Source organism: Nicotiana tomentosiformis, chromosome 4 (assembly GCF_000390325.3).
Source record: "Nicotiana tomentosiformis chromosome 4, ASM39032v3, whole genome shotgun sequence".
NCBI lineage: Eukaryota > Viridiplantae > Streptophyta > Magnoliopsida > Solanales > Solanaceae > Nicotiana > Nicotiana tomentosiformis.
This window is the reverse complement of record NC_090815.1, coordinates 43,812,799-43,830,336: the sequence shown is the minus strand read 5'-3', so window position 1 is coordinate 43,830,336 and position 17,538 is coordinate 43,812,799. Positions and strand designations below refer to the sequence as shown.

General features: G+C 35.8%; 1 protein-coding gene across 1 annotated transcript; it reads left to right on the top strand.

Annotated features, from left to right (window-relative positions):
- The first annotated feature begins 1,303 nt into the window (after positions 1 to 1,303).
- LOC104090900 (probable peroxygenase 5) lies at positions 1,304 to 7,206 on the top strand. Its single transcript, XM_009596096.4, has 6 exons — positions 1,304 to 1,458; positions 2,154 to 2,255; positions 2,356 to 2,441; positions 5,403 to 5,497; positions 6,267 to 6,392; positions 6,962 to 7,206. Exons 2-6 carry the CDS (start codon positions 2,159 to 2,161, stop codon positions 7,101 to 7,103), a joined length of 546 nt encoding a protein of 181 aa, XP_009594391.1. The 5' UTR covers positions 1,304 to 1,458; positions 2,154 to 2,158; the 3' UTR covers positions 7,104 to 7,206.
- The last annotated feature ends 10,332 nt before the right edge of the window (positions 7,207 to 17,538 follow it).

Sequence of the window (17,538 nt, the reverse complement as noted above, 5' to 3'; positions counted from 1 at the left end):
AAATCAGAGTTACTAGTTTGGTTGAACTATAGCTTTAATTATACATCCGTGTCTCTTCTCATATACTATCGAGAGATGTGATGTGATGGATGGCCCATCATATACTAGTGGAGAGAGTTTCCTTTTTTAATAGAACATACGTGGTACAAATTTGAATTAGTTGAATCAGTATGCACTAGGGGTGTACAAAGAAAATAGATAAACCGTACCAAGTCGATAATTCAAGTCAAACCGAAAAAAATCTATTTGTGGTTTGGTTTGATTTTGTTTTTACTAAAAAAAAGTCAAACCGAAGTCAAACCAACCTGATAGTATATTTATACAATTTTTAAAAATATTTTATACATATAAATATTTATTGTAAGTAATTTATAAATATTTCGTATTAACGTTTTCACAGTTTTATCTTTTAACGTATTATTTCAAGTTTGGACTTAACATTCTTGAATGATAAATAAATGTTATAGCCCATAAATGTAGTAACTCAAACAAAGTTAAAATCAATACTAATACTAACAAAAGAAATTCAATTCAACACTAGGAATGCTGATCGTATTGGATATTTATTTTTTAGTTTTATATTGGTTATATAGTGAAAATGCATAACTTAGTTTATCTTTTTTTTAGTGCTTCGTTATATAATTAATAACACTTATTAGCTATACTTAATTTAGCATGACCTATATAGTATTTTAAGATTATGTTAATTTTTATTATGGCTTATTAATTAGTAATATTTGATTTATGCAATTTAATTATCTTTGTTATTGAATATTTTAGTATAATGTTATGACTTATCTCATATTATTATGCTGCTATTTTCTCGAAAAATACATTATATAGTTATATCCAGTGGCGGAACCACCTTACAGGAATGGGTGTCAAATGACACCCGTTCGCGAAAAAAATACACTGTGTAGGTAGGTAATTTTTTTTATATATAGATATATTATGTATTGACTCCCCTTAATTTTCTGATATGTTTACTTTATATATTTTGACACCCCTCAATGAAAATTCTGGCTCCGCCACTGATTGTATCTTACTAGGACTAAAGAAATATTTGGAGTACAAGTTACATATTTTATGCTATGAAGACTTTACCGAAAAAAAATAAAACCCAAAAAAACCGAAAAATTCGAGAAAACCCGAGATTGAAAACCTTGACTTTGTTGACTTGGTTTGGTTTATAGATTTAAAAATTCGACGCATTAATTTGATTTGTTAATTAAAAAAATCTGAACCATCCGTACACCCCTAGTATGCACCAAATAGCAGACGATTATTAAAAAAGACTCTTCTCATATTGCGTACACGGCCATCATCTCTACTCTGTAACAAGGATGAAATTTGGGTATAAATGGCAAATACTTTGGAGGAACTCATGACAGTATTCATACTTTCTTGAGATCAAATTGGGTATTGACCTTCAATTAACTCATTTAGCGAACTAGTCAGGTATGATGCATCTCTCTCTCTCTCTCTCTCTCTCTCTCTCTCTCTCTCTCTCTCTCTCTCTCACACACACACACACACATAAAATGTCCTGTTGTATTAAAGCTTCAATATTATAAACTGATAACAATTTTCAGTTCTTGTTCAACTGTTTGAAATAAATTTCATAGTTCTAAATTCATGTTATGAGTCCAATTCATGTGCCCCTACAAAAGCTTGTAGTATTGTACATCCTCTTATGATAATCAAATACTGTCCTCAATTAGTAAGTTTGTTTTTTAGATCAAAATGTTAAAATGATGAAAAGAACTATCCTTTCATTGTATTCTACAAAATTGAGTAATCTGTTTAATTTTTTGCGTCGAGGATAAAAAGCACAATAGTACTACTCAACCTGTACAGTTACATATTCATCTTTCTTGAAATTGGCATTTGGCATAGTACTTGCCACTTGGATGTATAAATTTCTGCAATTGACAACTACGAGAAATATGAAGTTCACTTGGATTAGGATACTTAACCTCCAAAAAGTAACGAACGCAATTGTTGATAGGATTTATTGGACACCGAAGTAAGTGGTATTACAAGAATTTGATACGTTAGTTAATGACTTCTTAACGAAGATATAAGATAAATTTATCATTTATGATTTTAGTTTCTAGTCTTTTGTCCTATTTCATATATCTGCATCCGTGCAGGAATAATGGAAAATAATCATGAGCTAACTCCTTTGGAAAAGCATGTCATGTTCTTTGATATCAATAATGATGGAATAATTTATCCTTCAGAAACCTTCCAAGGTTTTTCTTCTTTCCTAAATGTTGATTTCACTTTCTTTTTTTTATTATATGTTTTTGTCTTTCTTGAATTTGTCCTAAATATTTTCGGATTTATTATCAGCTTTTAGAAAGATGGGGCGTGGTATTTTCCGATCTATGTTTGCTGCAGTCCTCATTCATATTACTCTCAGTCACAAGACCCGACCGGTAATTAAAAGCGCTCTATTTCTATGAAAATGCACGACTTAATTTCCATATTAGTGGTTTTGCTACATCTTTTTCTCTATATATGGTTTAATAGGACATACAATATAATCTTTGAGAAATTTCATAGTATTAGTCTTAGAGTACGCGCTTCACGCGTGTATCCATATTATTGAATACATAACTTTAAAAAATAATATAAATATTATCCAATAATATATTTGACTTATAAAATTAAAATTAAAGAAAAAATGCTAGTTCTTGAAAATAATGATTGTTGCCCATTTTGTTAGCTCGATAAAGGGAGAAATCTTGCCCATGGAAGTCAGTATATACCTTATTGTGATTTTTGAGGATTTATATGGGAATATCTTATGAAAATATTATTATTTCTATAGCCTAATACTAAAAACAAACAAATAACATAAAAATAATTTTATTAACAAAGATAAAAATAATTTTAAAAATTGAATTTTTTGGTCTTGAGAAATGATGAGGTTGGCTTTATCGCTCATAGAAAAAAATTAATAAGTGAAAATGTAAAGACTAAAAATAACTTATGTTGAGTTACTATTTTACAACTATTAACTTAACATATAAAAAATTTAAAAGTTGCCATCTTTTTGGAATAAATGCAAATAATATTAATAATAATTCATGACAACTTATTTAGAATATATTTTGTCTTCCACTATTTTTATTTTAGTTTGTATTTTTACTAATTTGACTCTTAATACAAATTTTTTAAACTAATTTTGTTTATTTTTTTTATCGCTATTGCTCTTTTTATGGAGATAAATTTATGTATCCTAAGATTTTTGTTAACCTAAAAACTAATTTACTTATATGATGAATTTGGATTCTTTTGCTAATTAATAATTCAAAGACTTAATTATTTGTTCTTAGCATTAAAGGAAATAGTGTGTGTTTTGTTCATTCAAGCTCTTCATATATTAGCTCATTCACAGTTTTAAATATTTAACTATAATTGTAATTATTTCCATTAAAAATTTCGCATTGTTGAAGAGTAAGAAATCAATCTAATATTTCACTTTTGATTTTTTGTGTTTATAGAACTGTCAATCATTTTTCTTTCTATCTTTGTCTTTTATATTCTTAAATATCTTGTTAGATATTTGTCTTATTAATGATTAGTGTACTTTTCAAATATTATACAAAAACGATATCTAGAAAGCTAGAACTTAATTGTAATTAAAGTTTCAAAAGCAAGTATGACATATATACTCATTTAAAAACATGAGAAATTAGAAAATGAAGTCCACTTAAATTCATTTACTTCTCTAGTGTATATCGTTAGGTTTGATTAGGTTTTCGTGCTTAGCATCCTAATAAAATATACATAAAACAATGTTCTGAAATATATTTATAATTACAATTTTGTTTAACACTTTTTTGGCACTAATTGTAATTAAAGTATATTAATTGTTTGAGCTTCTTGTTTTTTTTCTCTTACTTTTGTAAAGTAAATATAGATAGAAAAGATTTGAAAGTTGAATATTTTAATACTAAAATTAGGGCATAAAAAGTGATATGTTTCATTGGCCAACGAAGCAATGTAATACCTATTCTAAGTCTCATTAACTTTTCTTTTTCTCAAAAAAGGAAATATGACGTTAGGCCTCATTATATAGAAGTTTAGACGAGGAAGTTTTAGTATGCAAAATTTTAGTTGATTTAGAACTTCTACATATTAGGGAAATAATGTATAAAATTTAGTTGATCTAGAACACCTAATTATTAGAAAAATAATGTAATTAGACTTTCAAAAGCAAGTATGACATATATACTCATTTAATAACATGAAAAATTAGAAAATGAAGTACACTTAAATTCATTTACTTCTCTAGTGTATATCGTTAGGTTTGATTAGGTTTTCGTGCTTAGCATCCTAATAAAATATACATAAAATAATGTTCTAAAATATATTTATAATTACAATTTTGCTTAACACTTTTTTTGCACTAATTGTAATTAAAGAATACTAATTGTTTGAGCTTCTTGTTTTTTTTCTTACTTTTGTAAAGTAAATATAGATAGAAAAGATTTGAAAGTTGAATATTTTAATACTAAAATTAGGACATAAAAAGTGATATGTTTCATTGGCCAACGAAGCAATGTAATACCCATTCTAAGTCTCATTAACTTTTCTTTTTCTCAAAAAAGGAAATATGACGTTAGGCCTCATTATACAGAAGTTTAGACAAGGAATTTTTAGTATGCAAAATTTAGTTGATTTAGAACTTCTACATATTAGGAAAATAATGTATAAAATTTAGCTGATTTAAAACTCCTAATTATTAGAAAAATAATGTAATGAATATTTTGTCTAGTGCAAAAGTTATTTTTAAAGGGTAAAAAAGACGAACGACATTTTGCTAATGGCCTTCGTGCTTTTAATATAGTATACATATCAAGAAAAATTCTCCTTTGATTTGAAATCAGAAGTGGATATCCATATTTGGTGGAGGAGGTTAATTTTACGTATTATGTCGTGTCTTTGAATTTTTTTCACGATAGCAGTATAATTTTAAAAAAAAAATACTTTTTGATTTATTAAAAAACTTAACTTTACCCACTACTTTTCGTCCTCCTAATATAGGTTGTAAAATGAATGGGTCCATAGTCAACGTATATGAAATACTTCCTTTTATGAAGTTTCACAAAGAAATTTGACTTGAAATGTTTTTATAAAAATCGACTTCATTGAAAGTGGATCACAAGCAAGTCTCATTTGGATATGATTTGCACTGATTATTTCAATAATCGAATTGGTTTAAATTTATGTAATATGAATGAAGACTAGAATCTTGCAAGCACTTAGATATTGATGTTTAGTGCAGCTTTTACACAAGCAAGAAAGCAATTAATTATATATCTTATGTCTAAAGAGTTTCTCTGATGGCTGGAAACTGATTAGTAATATATGCTTTTTGTGTCACATAGGGTAAATGCCCGTCTCTGTTCTTCCCCATTGTGGTAAAAAATATCAAATATGCCATACATGGCAGTGATTCTGGTGCCTATGACTCTGAGGGGAGGTAAATTCTTGACTACCTCATAACTAAATTCTGGTTGCTCTGTCACTATACTTTCTCAAACTTAAATTGATGATTTCGACGTACCTTTAAAATTTTAGATATTTAATTTATTATAATTTTGAAATTATTGGTTCAAAATTTAATACTTATAGAAATTTAAGTAATTTCTCATTATATATCTATGCTTCTTGTAAAGAACATATATGCTGGGTTTGGTTGAACTCATAGTATGCGCACTCCATTCCAGTGGCGGAGCCACCTTATAGGAAGGGTGTCAAATAACACCCCTTCGCAGGAAAAATACACAGTGTAGGTAGGTAAAAAAAATATATATTTACTATGTATTGACTCCCCTTAATCTCCTGGTATGTTTAATTTTATATATTTTGACACCCCTTAGCAAAAATTCTGGCTCCGCCACTGGTCCATCCATCACTGACCATGCACAGTAGCAGGGATAGATTTATAGGGTAGTTTATGGGACACGTGAACCTATGGTATTTCCATCAAACTAGGTATTTTATGCATGTATTTTCTAGAATTAGTCTAATAGCACACATGCTCTATAAAAGTTGAATGATGCACTTAGTTGAATATTGAATTATTTATCGAATGGAACATGGATTAATTTCGACTTAATAAAATTTTTTCTCCTTTCTTTAGTGGTTGCACTAATGTTTTAAAAATTCTAGATTCGCCTCTGCACAATAATATACTTGTATGAATTATATATGTTAAGATTTGACTTACTTTTATGGAACTGTTGAAGGTTTGTGGCAGAGAAGTTTGAGGAGATCTTTAAGCAACACGCAAATCAAAACGCAGAATCCTTAACACACAACGAAGTGAAAGAACTGCTCAAGGCTAAAAGAGAACCAAAGGACTACTTCGGATGGTATCCTCTCTATCTCTCCCTGTTTGTTGTTATTGTTATGTTATTTGTTAGTATAGACTGTTTCTATATATTGCTATGCCATCTATTGTTTCCTCGGAAAATTTGTATTTTTAGACTCTAAAATATTGACAAATTCTGAGTTCGGTCATTGTGATATGTAGTTAAGCACATTTTACTTTCAAATTAATTGAAAATGTGCACCTTTGATCATTTTGCTAGTAAATCTTCACAAATTTAATTGATTGTTAGCTGACTACTAAACCCTTTAGTTAGGCGTGCATGTGTTATGTTAAATTTGTATTGTTACGTACTTCATATTTGAGGGGGTAATGTAGTTTTAAAAAAATAATCTAAATATAACGTAAAAGGGACTATATATATATATATATATATATATACATATATTTTTTTTAATTAATTAAAGGTCTAATATGCATAGTGAGATATCAAAAACATTAACATTAGAATTTTATCAATAAATGATGGACCAAAGTGCAATTATTCCTATTTCTTTTATTGATGAAGTTGTTTTCCTTATGTTTATTTTTAAAACTCAATTTTGTGTGTAGGGCAAATGCTTCTGTAGATTGGAATTCTTTATATGATTTAGGCAAAAACAAGGATGGCATACTGACGAAAGAAACCGTAAGAGCAGTCTATGATGGAAGCCTTTTCGAGCAGAAGGTAGGAGAGCATGCTTCAAAGAAGTGACCCTAATTCCATATCCTTGTTTGATGTACATGATGGTTACGTTGTTAATAATGAAGTTGTTGTCTTCTACTGTGAATGAATATTACTACTATTCTTCTTGTTATTTGTATAATTCTTTTAATGTCTTCTCACATCTCAAAATTTTGTACAAAATAATATGCATTTTTATTTTTTTTTCAGAAAGAAAGTGAAGCGGTCCAAGCAATCATTCACTTCCCAACACTTTTGAAAATACTATCATTATTATGGTTAAAATTGAAAAATACATACTTCATTTTTTTTAAAGAGAGTGTAAAGTTAAAAATGAACGGATGGAGTAAATTACAAAAAGATAATAACTAAAAGAACAACAACAACCCAGTATAATCTCATTAGTGGTGTCTGGGGAGGGTAGTGTATACGCAGACCTTACCCCTACCCTAGGGTAGAGAGGCTGTTTCTGATAGACTCTCGGCTCCTTCTCTCCAAGAACTCTCCACCTTACTCTTGAGGTGACTCGAACTCACAACATCTTGGTTGAAAGTGGAAGGTGCTCACCACTAGAGCAATCCACTCTTGTCAAAATAATAACTAAAAGAAAAACGGTCAAAATGATTAAAAGCGCTTTTATTTGTTCTCACTTTTCACATTTTTCCATGAAGCTTACCTACGATACTCCCTCTAGTCCACTTTAAGAGCCCGTTTGGACGTAAAAATCTTCACTTTTTTTCGAAATTTTTTTATTTTATTTCGAAATCAGTGTTTGGTCATAAAATTTTCAATTTTCACTTGAATATGAATTTTGAAATTTTTCGAATCTGAAAAAGTCCAAAAAACTATTTTTCAAAATTTTCGCTCAGATCACTCACAAAAATTCAAAAATAACCCAAAATTATATTTATGTCCAAACACAACTCTAATTTTCAAATACCATTCACTTGAAAAAAAATCACTTTTTTTTGGAATTTTACAATTCTTATGTCCAAACGCCCACTAAGTAATATTTTTAGTCTTTTCACATATATTAAGGAATTCACCTTTTAGCATTAATTAACAATGCAATTGACTATATTAACCTTAATTTTCTCATTAAAAATATAACAAATTACTCCTAGGCTCTTTGCTCCAGGGCAACTTTGGAAAGAAGAAGATAATTTCTTTTTTATTTCTGAAAAAATCAAATATTGTGGATTATGAAAAAAAAGACAAAAAATCACTTAAAGTGTACTGAGAAAATATTTTATTGTACTTTATTTTGTTTGTAGTGTCCTCTATTGAAAGACAGATTTTGATGGCTTTAAGTAAAAGTTGTCCAAAAGTGATAACAGTGTCGTTGATACGAGGGAACCCCACCTTTGTCTCTCTCCTTTTGAAGAATTTTCACCGGATGGCCTTTAACTTAATTTTTGACCCTATAAAAAAGAATCGTGTAAATGTGTACTTTCTTTCTTTTTTTAAGAAAAAAACTATCTCCATTGATCACTAATGTACAAAAAGTTACATTTGAGTTTGGCATTCCAAACTGTGTACATGATCATTGAGTTGAGAGTAGTTATGTTTGTCCTGACAAAAGTTAATGAGTTGTGCTCGAGTAAGTTAGGGGGGTTCATATACAATATGTGCAGCCTTTGGATGTCTGACTCTGAAGGTTGGAAAGTTTCACCTATCCATGTTTACTATGCCTCTCACTTGTCTAGGAAGATCAGAGAAGGAGTTGAAGGTATGGATTCCATTAACACCATGGCTAAGAGCTGCCTGTTTATCAGCTGGCTTATTTGCTTCCCTGTAATATTGGTTAATGTTAAATCCATAAGTTTTCACTAATTTCTGGATATCCTTGACTTGATTAGTTATTCTCCACGGAAGCTTCCATTCCCTAGTGATACATTTTGTTAGAACCATCGAATCCGTTTCCCCGTAGGCCATGTAGAAGCCTCTACTAGCACACCATTTTAGCCCGAAAAGCATTGCTTCTGCTTCTGCGAGGTTGTTGGTGCCTGGTCCTATGTGGAGGGCATAAGCAAAGATGATATTTTCCTCTCTATTTCTGACAAGACCTCCTCATCCACATTGTCCTTGAATACAACTACCATCGCTGTTGAGTTTAACTTGAATACCAGGTGGTCTGATCCACCTCACTATGAGGCTGGTTCTTTGGTGAATGGGAGCTTCGCAGGCTTGACATAAATTGTTCCAGTTGTTCCCAATCTATGTCCTTCCAAACTGCTTCCTAGTAACCTACAAAATAGTATTTAAAATGTTAGTTTTTAATCGATATAGCGAAGGTCTCTCTGCTTCGTATTTATAACTACATCTTGACCTCCATATTTCCCAACAAATAATGGGAGGGGGAGTTTTGATGATGTATTTATCAATGGGATTGTTAGTGTTAGGATTCCACCAATTAAGCAATATCGTCTTGAGGTTCATGTTTCTATATTGAATGCCCAGGGGACCAGCAAAATAATCCCACAGCTTCGTAGCATGATCTTCTTTGCAGAAGAGATGATCCACATCCTCAAGCTCAGCAGTCATATTATTAGGGTCGCAACAGTGGCATCTTGCAACAAGAATCAAATCAAATTTTGTCACTCTGGCATCAGTAGGTAGTCTATTATAAGTAGCTCGCCATGATAGGAATGACATCTTAAAGGGAATATCATTGTGCCAAAGTTGACCCTTAGTGTTGTTGTTAGCTCTTCTTTGCCTGAAGATATCCCACGCTGAGCTGATGGATAAAACACCAGTAGAGGAGGGTATCCAAATGGCTTCATCTTCAGTAGTGTTGTCGATATTGATATTGAGAGCCTTGATCTTGTCCTTAATATGGTCAGGCAATTGTTTCTGCAGACAATTCCAATCCCATATGCCATCTTTGAGAACATTATTCAACTAGATATTGTTGTGTTTAATATTAGCAGGGAGTAGGTGATATAGGGGGCCAAATTGTGTCCAGTTGTCATACCAGAAGAACACATTTCCATTCCCCACATTCCAATGAATATTAGTTTCAGCAACTTCTTTGATCTCACATAATGCTTTCCACCAATGAGAGTTCCCATTATTACAATGAGCATTAGAAGGATGATTTCCAGATAGGTATAGTCTGAGCTGGAACCTCCTCATCAAAATCTACCTGAGGCTCCACTGCTGGTGCTGCTGCTCGAGCTCTAGGCTGAGCTCTGCCTCTGCCTCGGCCTCTGGCGCGACCTCGTCCTCGTCCTTGTCCTCTGCCCCTAGTAGAAGCTGCTACTGGGGGCTCCGGCTTCTGTCCAGCTAAAGATGTTGCACGTGTTCTCACCATCCGCGAGAGGACAAGAATAGAAGAGTTCAATCATCAATGATAGAATAGAATCACACGACAGAGAAGAATATAAGTGAAATTGTTCCTAATCTTCATAGCCTCTGGAAGATAAGTACAGACGTCTCTGTACCGATCCTTCAGACTCTACTAAGATTGCTCGTGTCTCGTGAGACCTAAGTAATCTAGAGCTCTAATACCAACTTGTCACGATCTGGAATTTCCCCCTTCGGGGCCATGATGGAGCCTAACATTTCACTTGCTAGGCAAGCCAACGTTAGAGGATCTTTAAGCCAAATTTAATCAATTCAGATAAGTAAGACCAATCAAGCCGAAGAGAAACTAAAATGGAATACACATGACATAAAACTAATAATATCTAAGTAAAACCCAGATCTAGAGTCACAAGTTCACGAGCTTCTAGAATCTCCACAAAATAGGGTTTGAAATAAATACAACTTTTTCGAATGAAAAGAACAGTAAATAGGGGAAATGGAAGGGGACTTCAAGGTCTGCGGAAGCGAGCAGATCTACCTCGAGTCTCCAAATGCCAATCCGAGCTGATACGCCTCACGGACAGCTGGGACCAGTACCAAAATCTACACAAGAAGTGCAGAGTATAGTATGAGTACAACCAACCCAATGTACTCTGTAAGTATCGAGCCTAACCTCGACGAGGTAGTGACGAGGCTATGACAGGACACCCACTTAAATAAACCTATACAGACAGAAATATACGTACAAAATAACAACAAATAAATAATTAACAAGTACTAGTGGGCATTCCTTGACCATTGTCCGGTATCGATCCCAGATTTCATGTAGGGGTTCATTAGGTTCTTGTTTAAAGGCTAAGATCTCATCCCTCAATGCTGCCATATGACCCGGTGAGAAAAACTTGGCTATAAAATTTTCTGCCAACTCATCCCACGTGTATGGAGTGGTTGGGTAGCCTCTCGAGCCAGTCCAAAGCTTTCCCTCTATGTGAAAATGGGAAAAGTCTCAATCTTAGAGCGTCCTCCGACACGTTCGTCTGCTTTCTCCCCCAGCATATGTCTACAAAACCCTTTAGATGCTTGTATGCATTCTGATGAGGAGCTCTAGTGAAGAAGCCCATTTGCTCCAATAGGGTCAGCATGACATTTGTAATTTAAAAATTGCCCGCCCGAATTCGGGGCGGGACAATTGCACTTGCGTAACCTTCATTGGATAGCACCCGGTGTGCTGCCTATGGAGGAGGTGTGGGAGGGTTTGGAATGTTGTTATTAGCCTGGCGGCCTCTTATTTGGACTTGAGGTTCTAAATTAACTTCACCCTCACCATTGTCATCTACCTCCTCCCCCGGAAGAACATGTCCGAGAGCATCATTATGATCCATTTGGTACCTAAAGTGATTGATACACAAAAGTTAGAAAAACAGAAGGAAAGAAAAACAAGACACACAAATAGTTAGATAGATAGCCAACACCGTCTAACTCCTCGGCAACGGCGCCAAAAAGTGATCGAGTCCAAACCTACACCACTATATAGTAGCAAGGAGTGGTGGATGCAGTTTTACCCGATAAGGTCGGGATTGATTTCCACATGGAGTTAATTTGGTTTGGAGTTGGGTAACTAACTAATCTAGATATGCGTGTTATTCCTAATTGCACTTCCAAACATTATTGCGATTAATTCTATTCTAATGTTATACTATAGTATGCTGAGTGTAAGTTAAGTACAATATTTTTGGTGAAAGTTTTCAACTGTTAAAAGGCACTAGGGAAGTGACTTCCGCCTAGGTGAATATCTGATGGGTATCAAAAATCTAGGATAATATTGTTATGATTGGGGTCGTGATATAACCATCACACATAAATGCTCACTCTATACCTCTCGGTAGTTTGAGTGACTTTGCGTGATTTGGCTTTCTCAAGCCCAAATGGGTGTTCATACAATACAAATGAAATTTGCTCAAGTCGGGTATTACTATCTCTAGGTTTAACCCTTTAATTGGGGCTATCAATCTCTTGAGTTCTCCCCAATTCCTTGTTAGCCTAATTTTTCTAGACTTAGTCCCTCTTTCTTAAGAAGAGCCAAAGTCATAAAGGCATGAATCAGTATTTGCAACAACTAATTCTACAATTTTAGCATAAATTAGGCTAAATATCACTAACCCATAAATAATTAAGCCCTAAAATTCAAGACCCATTAAATACCCACACTAGGATTGGGTCACAATCTAGCTATGGTGTCTAGCTACTCATAATAGCAGCAGAAATCAAAGATAAAGATGAAATATAAGCCATAATATTAAAGTACAAGATGAAAATCTAAAGTTTGAAGGTAAATCTTCTCTAAAATTGCCCAAAAAGGGAAAACCAGTTGTTCACATGCTCTACTCAACAAAACTTGACCTAAAAATGTCATAAAGATCTATTTATACACAGCTGAAATTTTTGGACAAAAATACCCCTACAAAGGATTCGCAGACGCGTAATTCTGACCGCGTCCGCGCTTGAGCTTTCGCGGCCGCATAATAATAAGCGCGGTCCGCGTTTATACAATACTGAGCTTGGATTGGACTTAGTTTCGTGGATCGTGTAATTTCAACCGCATCCGCGTGGGCTTCCATCGTGGCCGTGTAATTTGGACGCGGACCGCGTTCTTCAGTTAAACCTGACTTGCAGGGTCTCTACACCTCAAGATGCGCTCTCAGTGGAATTTCCTTCGCGTCCGCGTAAGAATAATTTGCGGTCGCATAATTTGGACGCGGGCCACATTCTTCATTTGAGCCCAACATTTAGAGTCTCTGAACCTCGAACCATGCTCTCAGCGAAAATCTCCCCGCAGTCGCGCTAAAGATTCCGTGGCCGCTCTTTTCCAATGTGGTTAGCGTTTATTTTAGTACTCAAAGCAACTTCTCTAAATCTGCTTTCACGGACCGCGTAATAGTGGCCGCCTCAGCGTTTGTCCTTACGCGGCCACGGTTTTCTGCCGCTCTCAGCGCTCCTGTCTCAGCCTTGGATTAGTGCAAGTTTGACTCCTTCATGAGTTGATTATGGCTTCTTTGCCTCATTTTGACCAAATCCTGCAATCAAACATATTAAGTTAGTTTTCGAGAATACCTTTACGCATTTTGACTCAAAACCTAATCAAAAGAGAGCAAATAATAGGCTAAAACCCCTAGTTATCAACTCTCCCAAACTTAAGTTTTTGCTTGTCCTCAAGCGAACAAGGTAATTCCCACCTCCACAAAAAGAAGAAAGGAAAATTTTAGCTTTTCTAAGGTGACTTCATCAAGCATCAATTGGGACTAACAACTACCCTCAACACAAATGCATTATCAACAACATCATGCTATGATTTCTTGAGTTCCATAGTTCTAATGTGACACAAAAGCATCAAGAATTGACTCAATTCATCAAGGAAGCTCGTTCTCTCACGTAGGTCATTGTGGATCCCAAACTCCTCCTCCTCTACTCTCCATGAGCAAATCTCACTTTATAGAATGTGACACTCAAAACAAAGATTGTAAAGAAATGCGCTCATCACTCTCAAAAGAATGCCACAAGTCCGGCTCTAAGTACCATAAGCTTGCCCCTTATGTAGATCACCCCTAATGTAAGCTCACTCAACTTGAAATCATATAGGGCTTTAGAGGGATGTAATGAAGGCTTTTTGGATCAAGGTAGGACATAATGAACTATGACAGTTTCATCTTTCCTTAAGCACTCCATTTTCTCATTTTGGTTCATACTTTCTTGACTCTTTGAGTCATTTTCTTCTTCCTCAAGGGAACTAGAGAGACATATTGTCACTCTTTCTTGTTCATGACAATCATTTTTCTCCTTTTCTCATCATTCCATGTCTTTCAACATTATTTTCTTTGAATCCCTTCAATCTTTTCTTTCTTTTTAACATATTTCTTTTTAACTCTTTATCCTTTTATTTGCCTTTCTTTTTCATCAACTCTTTTTGTTCTTTGTATCTTTTATCACTTTGAAGTTCCTCGTCTCTCCCCCAAACTTATGTTTTCGCTCATTGCTCATCTTGAATGCTAAGGAAAGATTGGGTGCCAAGAGATGGTCATTATAAAACGGATGAAGGCTTGTAATATGGCTATTGAATGAAAAAGGCTTAGGGTCAAAGGGGTTGACTAGGGATATTACATTGGTAGGCTACAGAAGCTTTCACAGTTCAAATGGGACCAAGGAGAGCCTACAATCACTTCTCAAGTCGAGCTACACTTAGAATTTCGCCTGGACAAACATTCAGGGCAAGTTCTAGACTTGTTGGCACGGGACTTGGACTTGCAATGCAATACCTCACCTCTCAAGCTACTGGATTGTTAAAGAGAATAGAGTCGAGGTCCCACAATAACCTTAGCTAAGATTGAAGATCACAGATGGCTCACAGAAACCACTTAATAATAGTTTTAGTCAACTCAAGAGTCTAAAGGTCACAACTACAGCTAATCTCTTCAACCAACTTATATCTAACCATGAGGTCGAAGGTAAATGTGTTGGTACCAAGTGAAGCCTGCTTGAGACACTTTTATTCATTACTACTATATATCAAAACAGAAAGAAAAATAGACTCAATCCCTTAAGAAGGTTGTCATGCCATCCATCGTTGGGAAGAGCCACCCGGTTCACACAACATCCATCTTTGGAAAGAACCGAAGCATTAAGAAAACCAAAGGCTTATTGATCACGTAGAAATGTAAAAAAGAGGCTACAAACTCAAAAAGAAGCTATTAAAGGAAGTAAGAAGCTAAGATATTAAGGAAAATTACAAAAGAAGTTATATAGTAAAATACGGAAAGTAAACTGAATATGTACAATAGGGGAGTGAAACGAATATATACAAAATGGGGATGAATATATACATGGAATGGTAAAGTTATATACATACCAAAAGTAAAAAATAGCGAAAAAAAGTATCATAATTATTACATGCCAGTCATCAAATCAAAATAAGACCCCTCCCCCCCCCCCCTCCAAATAGAAATTAGCATTGTCCTCAATGCTAAAAGTAAAAATAAGCTTAGGGAAAGGATAGAGATTAAAGAAAACTCCCTATGTGGTCTCAGGTACTCTGGTAGGGTCCTCAGACTGTGTAGGCTCATCAACCCCATCAGGATCCTCTAGCTGAATCTTTAAGTCCTCGGTCTGGGGTACCACAAATCTTCTCACCGGCTCTCTGTCAGCCTCCTGCTCTGATGCCTGTGTTGTAGGGGCAGTCTCCTCCATAAGCAGGTCCAGTGGAATATCTCCAGTAGAAGTTAACTTCTCAACCTCCATTTTCAGCAGCTCCATTGACTCTTTTGAAGCTTGAGTCTTCTTCATCTTTTTGACCTGCTTGCCCAGCTCCTTGATCACCTTCCCATGAGTATCTAATGTCTCCAGGATTTTCTTTTGATTGCCCAGGAGCTTCTTCTGGTTGTCCAGAAGCTCCTTCAATGACTCCTCCACTGATGGAGGTACCTGAAGCTGTGTTGGGGCTGCCTGTGCTACGACTGTACTGGATAAGACAGACAACTTTGATGTAGCTTCCTGCAACCAGTTGTTGACGCTGGATAGCGTCTGAGAGACTCGCAGTGCAGTCTGAGGGTAAGCTGAGGAGGAAGGCACAGATAGTGGGGCAGAGACAAATGGCCCTGAGGAAGGAGGTGGCATAGCAGTAGATGAACCTTCGGTTGTGGAAGGCTCGGACCCAGTGGCCACTACCATTGGCTCTTCAGACTGGCCAGTAGAGGTAGTGGCTTTGCCTTTGGACTTGGGATTGTCTGCTCCCTGAAGTTTGTACCAAGAGAAGGGCCTTTTCGGCTTCACCTTCGTGTCAAAGTGTTTCCCCTCAACCCCTTGGTCCTCTAGGTACATAGTGATAAAATTGGGGTAAGGGTAGGACATTTCTTCCTTCCCGGTTGCCTTAGATATGTTCTAGGCCATAAGGTTCCCCACATTTATTGGGTACCCCTCCATGATGGACGCTATGTGGATCACCCGGGAGAGTGGAATGTCACTATCATGCAGGCACGGATCAAGGCGGTTGCAGACGAAGGTGCACCACCCTTTTACTTTAAAGCTCAAAGTGTTTCTATGAATATGGACCCCAGGTGTAAGCCAAGCCGGTGTTGACCCAGGGATGTCTATCACCTTTGCAATCCATAGACGGGTTGCCTCATCTAATGCCAACTTCTCCAAGTACAGGGATTCGTTCACATCATCGAACCCGACATATGTGTTCAGTGTCTTGCCATCAAATCTGATCTTCCGGTTCCTTATCTTAGTCACATAGGTGCCCTTTTTGATGTGGGTGACATTGGTGTATAATTCTTTGACTAAGTACTCATTGGCCTCCGGTAGCTTGCTAGTGAAGAATTTCCACCCCACTCTTTCATCAAATTGCTTCTTCACATTGGAATTGTGGGGTAGAAGATCTCTTTCTATGAAATGCCGCTCAAGGGTGAGCGACCTTTGTGGACACCATTCCCGAAATTTTGTGGTAGGCTTTCTCACTCACGAACCTATCTTGCCACACTGCCGGCTTCCTTGATCTAATCAAACCTCCAAGCCAGGTATCACCACCTCTCCCGTCATCCGGGACATCCTCTTCATCATTAATATTAATTGGAGCCATTGTTAAGGCCGGAGTTGCAGCAGGTGGGGCAGGTGGTGTGGAAGTTACACTACCTCCTCCTGAGCCATCAGACGACCAAGACAGGGAGGTAGATTCATCGACGAGGCAGTAGGGCTGTGATTGAGCCTCTTGTTGGGGTTGTGCAGCTTCCCCTTCAGAAATTTCCCGGGAGGGGACATACTCACTAGTCTCGGAAGAGTCGGGAGTGGGTCTTCGGATGGTTTGTTTCTTGCCAATGACCTTTTTAGGTGCTAAGGATGCAGTTTGTTTCCCTCTGCCCCGGTCTCGGGAGGATTCTCCCCTCCCTTGTGATTTCTCAGGACCACCACGAGATCGCACCATTATCTTCATAAACAATCAGTGAAAGCTTATTAGTATTGTGGTTCAATCAATCAGCAAAGGAAAGCAGATGATATGATCACATTGTTTCTCAAAGCAGGGATCCGCTGACAGCGTAAAAAGGAGCGTGTCCGTGGAATGGTCAGCGCGGTCCGCGTAAAAAGGAGCGCGGCCGCGAAAGAGGTTGGACTC